Below are 2111 nucleotides of genomic sequence, written 5' to 3'. Positions count from 1 at the left end.
GAGCTCGTGGAAGAGGTCGTTGCCCTCCACGCGGATGCCCGCACTGACCTGGAGGCGGTGCTACATGGAGCTGGCGCTTCGATGGAGGAGGCGCCGCGCGTGGGAAAGGGCAAAGGGAAGGCGGTGGCGGCGCCCCGGGCGGGGCCTGCTCTGAGCGATGACAGCGATTGATCCGATGCCGCGCCAACACACAGCAGCCACTCTTCCTTGTTAGTTATTATCAAAAGTGCACGAGCCATACGACACGGGGCAAAACGCTAAACGGATCACCTGGGCCCGGTCGGCATTTGCATTTCACCCCGCCCCCGCACGAGCAGGGGGCGATTTTTGAGTGAAAACCCTCCCTTGTGCCACCGTTTCGTGGGCACGCGCGCCGGGGCGCCGTGTGCTCGCCCTTGATCGTATCAAGACGCCCCAGGGCAGTGGGGTCGTCTCCAAGGGACGGTGGAGGCACCAGCGGCCTCACACCTGCACGTTTTGACCTCGACGTGTAGCTCCGCAATCTCGATTGAATCTCGATGCGCTCTCCACAAATACTCGCTGGAGCCTCCAAACCAGAGCAGTCCGTCACGACACACGCGTGCCCACCCTCTCGGAGATATCCAGAACGCCCCGGATCGTCTCATTTCGTAGCCTGTACAATTCTAAAAAAGAAAGAAAACAGACAACCCAAGGGAGGGATGGGAGGACGGCACGCCGCCACCACACAGGGATTTTAAGGAGAGGAGTGTGATGCGCTAGCCGTCGCCCACCCTAGGGAGTCTGCCTCTTCCTATCTCTTTTCGCAGTCTCTCGCCGATTCTCGCTGCAACCTTCATGCCACCTCGCGGCCGTCCCACTCTCGTCGTTCTCTCCCTTGTCACTTCCTCCTCTGTCGCGTCATTCTCTTCTGCCTCGTCCTGCGCCGCCGCCGCCTGCCGTTCCCTTGTTCTCTCGGCTTCTTTCGCCTTTCGGCGCAGCTCCGCCCTCCTTGCTGCATATCCTGGCCCCTCGAGTCTATCGAGCTCCCCTCGCGCAAGGACCACATTTCTGACTCCCACTCCGATCATTTGCCTCCAGGTCATGTTGTTGCTCAGGTCCACTCTCACTTCGAACACTCGTGCCTCTACGGATGATGCCGGCGCTGGGGTCCCCTTCGGATGCATCGTGACATCTGACAACTGAATTTCCACTGGTTCTTTTATGTCCCACCATGCAGAGCGCATCTCTCTCTCTGTTGTGCGAGGCGTGAACCGCGCCATTCGCTCTCACCTGGCAACCCTGTCTGCACGTCTCGCGCGCGCGTGAACAGGGCTCCAAGGCCCCAAATGACGTGTGAGTGTTAGATTTGTTTGGTATTGCTAAAAATCTCTCTCTCTGGTTCGTCCTCCTCGGAGTCATCTTCCCCGTCCTCCTTCCGTTCGGCTCTTCGCTCGGTACGTTCGGTGTGGCTCACCCTCCATGCCGTGAACAGGCGCTTTATCCACCCTATATTCTTCTCTCGTTCCTCTGCCCGTGCCGGTACAAATCTTTTTCGCACGCGGCCGGTCCTCAAATTCTTTTTCGAGAGCAACACTACGAGTAAGGGCTTTAGCCCGGCACGACTTTCTTTACTGGTAGCGATCGATGTGCCAATATGGATTTACGTAATCCATTCTAACTTCATTCGCCGAAGGGCGACGGTCTCTCGTGCGCGCGAGCGAGCCCGAGCCTCGCCGCCGCGCCACGAGCGATCTTTCTTCTGCTGGCACAACCCAGCCAGCCGGCGCGCGCGCTCCACGCCGCGCGCCGCTATTGTGCTGCGCCTCGCGCAGCCCAATGTCGGAGGCAGCACTGCTCGCATTCTCCGACATTCCTGGCCTCGCTTCAGCTCTGCCAGAGAGGTCTGACACGGGGATGGATGCCGCCCTGGGCGCATTCCGTGAGGTCCCCACAGCGCCTTCGCGGCCTGGGAGTACGGAGGCCGAGCCTGCTGGCCGAGCCGAGCCGGCCGAGCCCGCAGAAGTTGGCGAGAGCTCCGTGTCTCTCGCCAGTGTGTCAGAAGGCCGTGCCCTGCCTGACACCGAGATGGATGCCGCCCTGAGCGCATTCCAGGAGACCCCACAGCCGCTTCGTGGCTGGGAGTACGGAGG

At 60.7% G+C, this 2111-nt stretch overlaps 1 protein-coding gene across 1 annotated transcript in view; it reads left to right on the top strand.

Annotated features, from left to right (window-relative positions):
* Nucleotides 1-81: 81 nt before the first annotated feature.
* Nucleotides 82-2111, top strand: part of EMIHUDRAFT_226881 (hypothetical protein) — a gene marked incomplete at both ends in the record, with an annotated part of 3285 nt that continues 1255 nt past the window's right edge. Inside the window, one exon of the mRNA XM_005788406.1 lies at nucleotides 82-123. Coding sequence (XP_005788463.1) covers nucleotides 82-123 — 42 coding nt within the window. The remainder of the gene's footprint in view (nucleotides 124-2111) is intronic.

Source organism: Emiliania huxleyi (genome assembly GCF_000372725.1).
Source record: "Emiliania huxleyi CCMP1516 chromosome Unknown EMIHUscaffold_135, whole genome shotgun sequence".
In the NCBI taxonomy this organism is placed as follows: domain Eukaryota; phylum Haptophyta; order Isochrysidales; family Noelaerhabdaceae; genus Emiliania; species Emiliania huxleyi.
The sequence above is the reverse complement of the archived record's forward strand: the minus strand, read 5'-3'. Positions and strand labels throughout refer to the sequence as shown.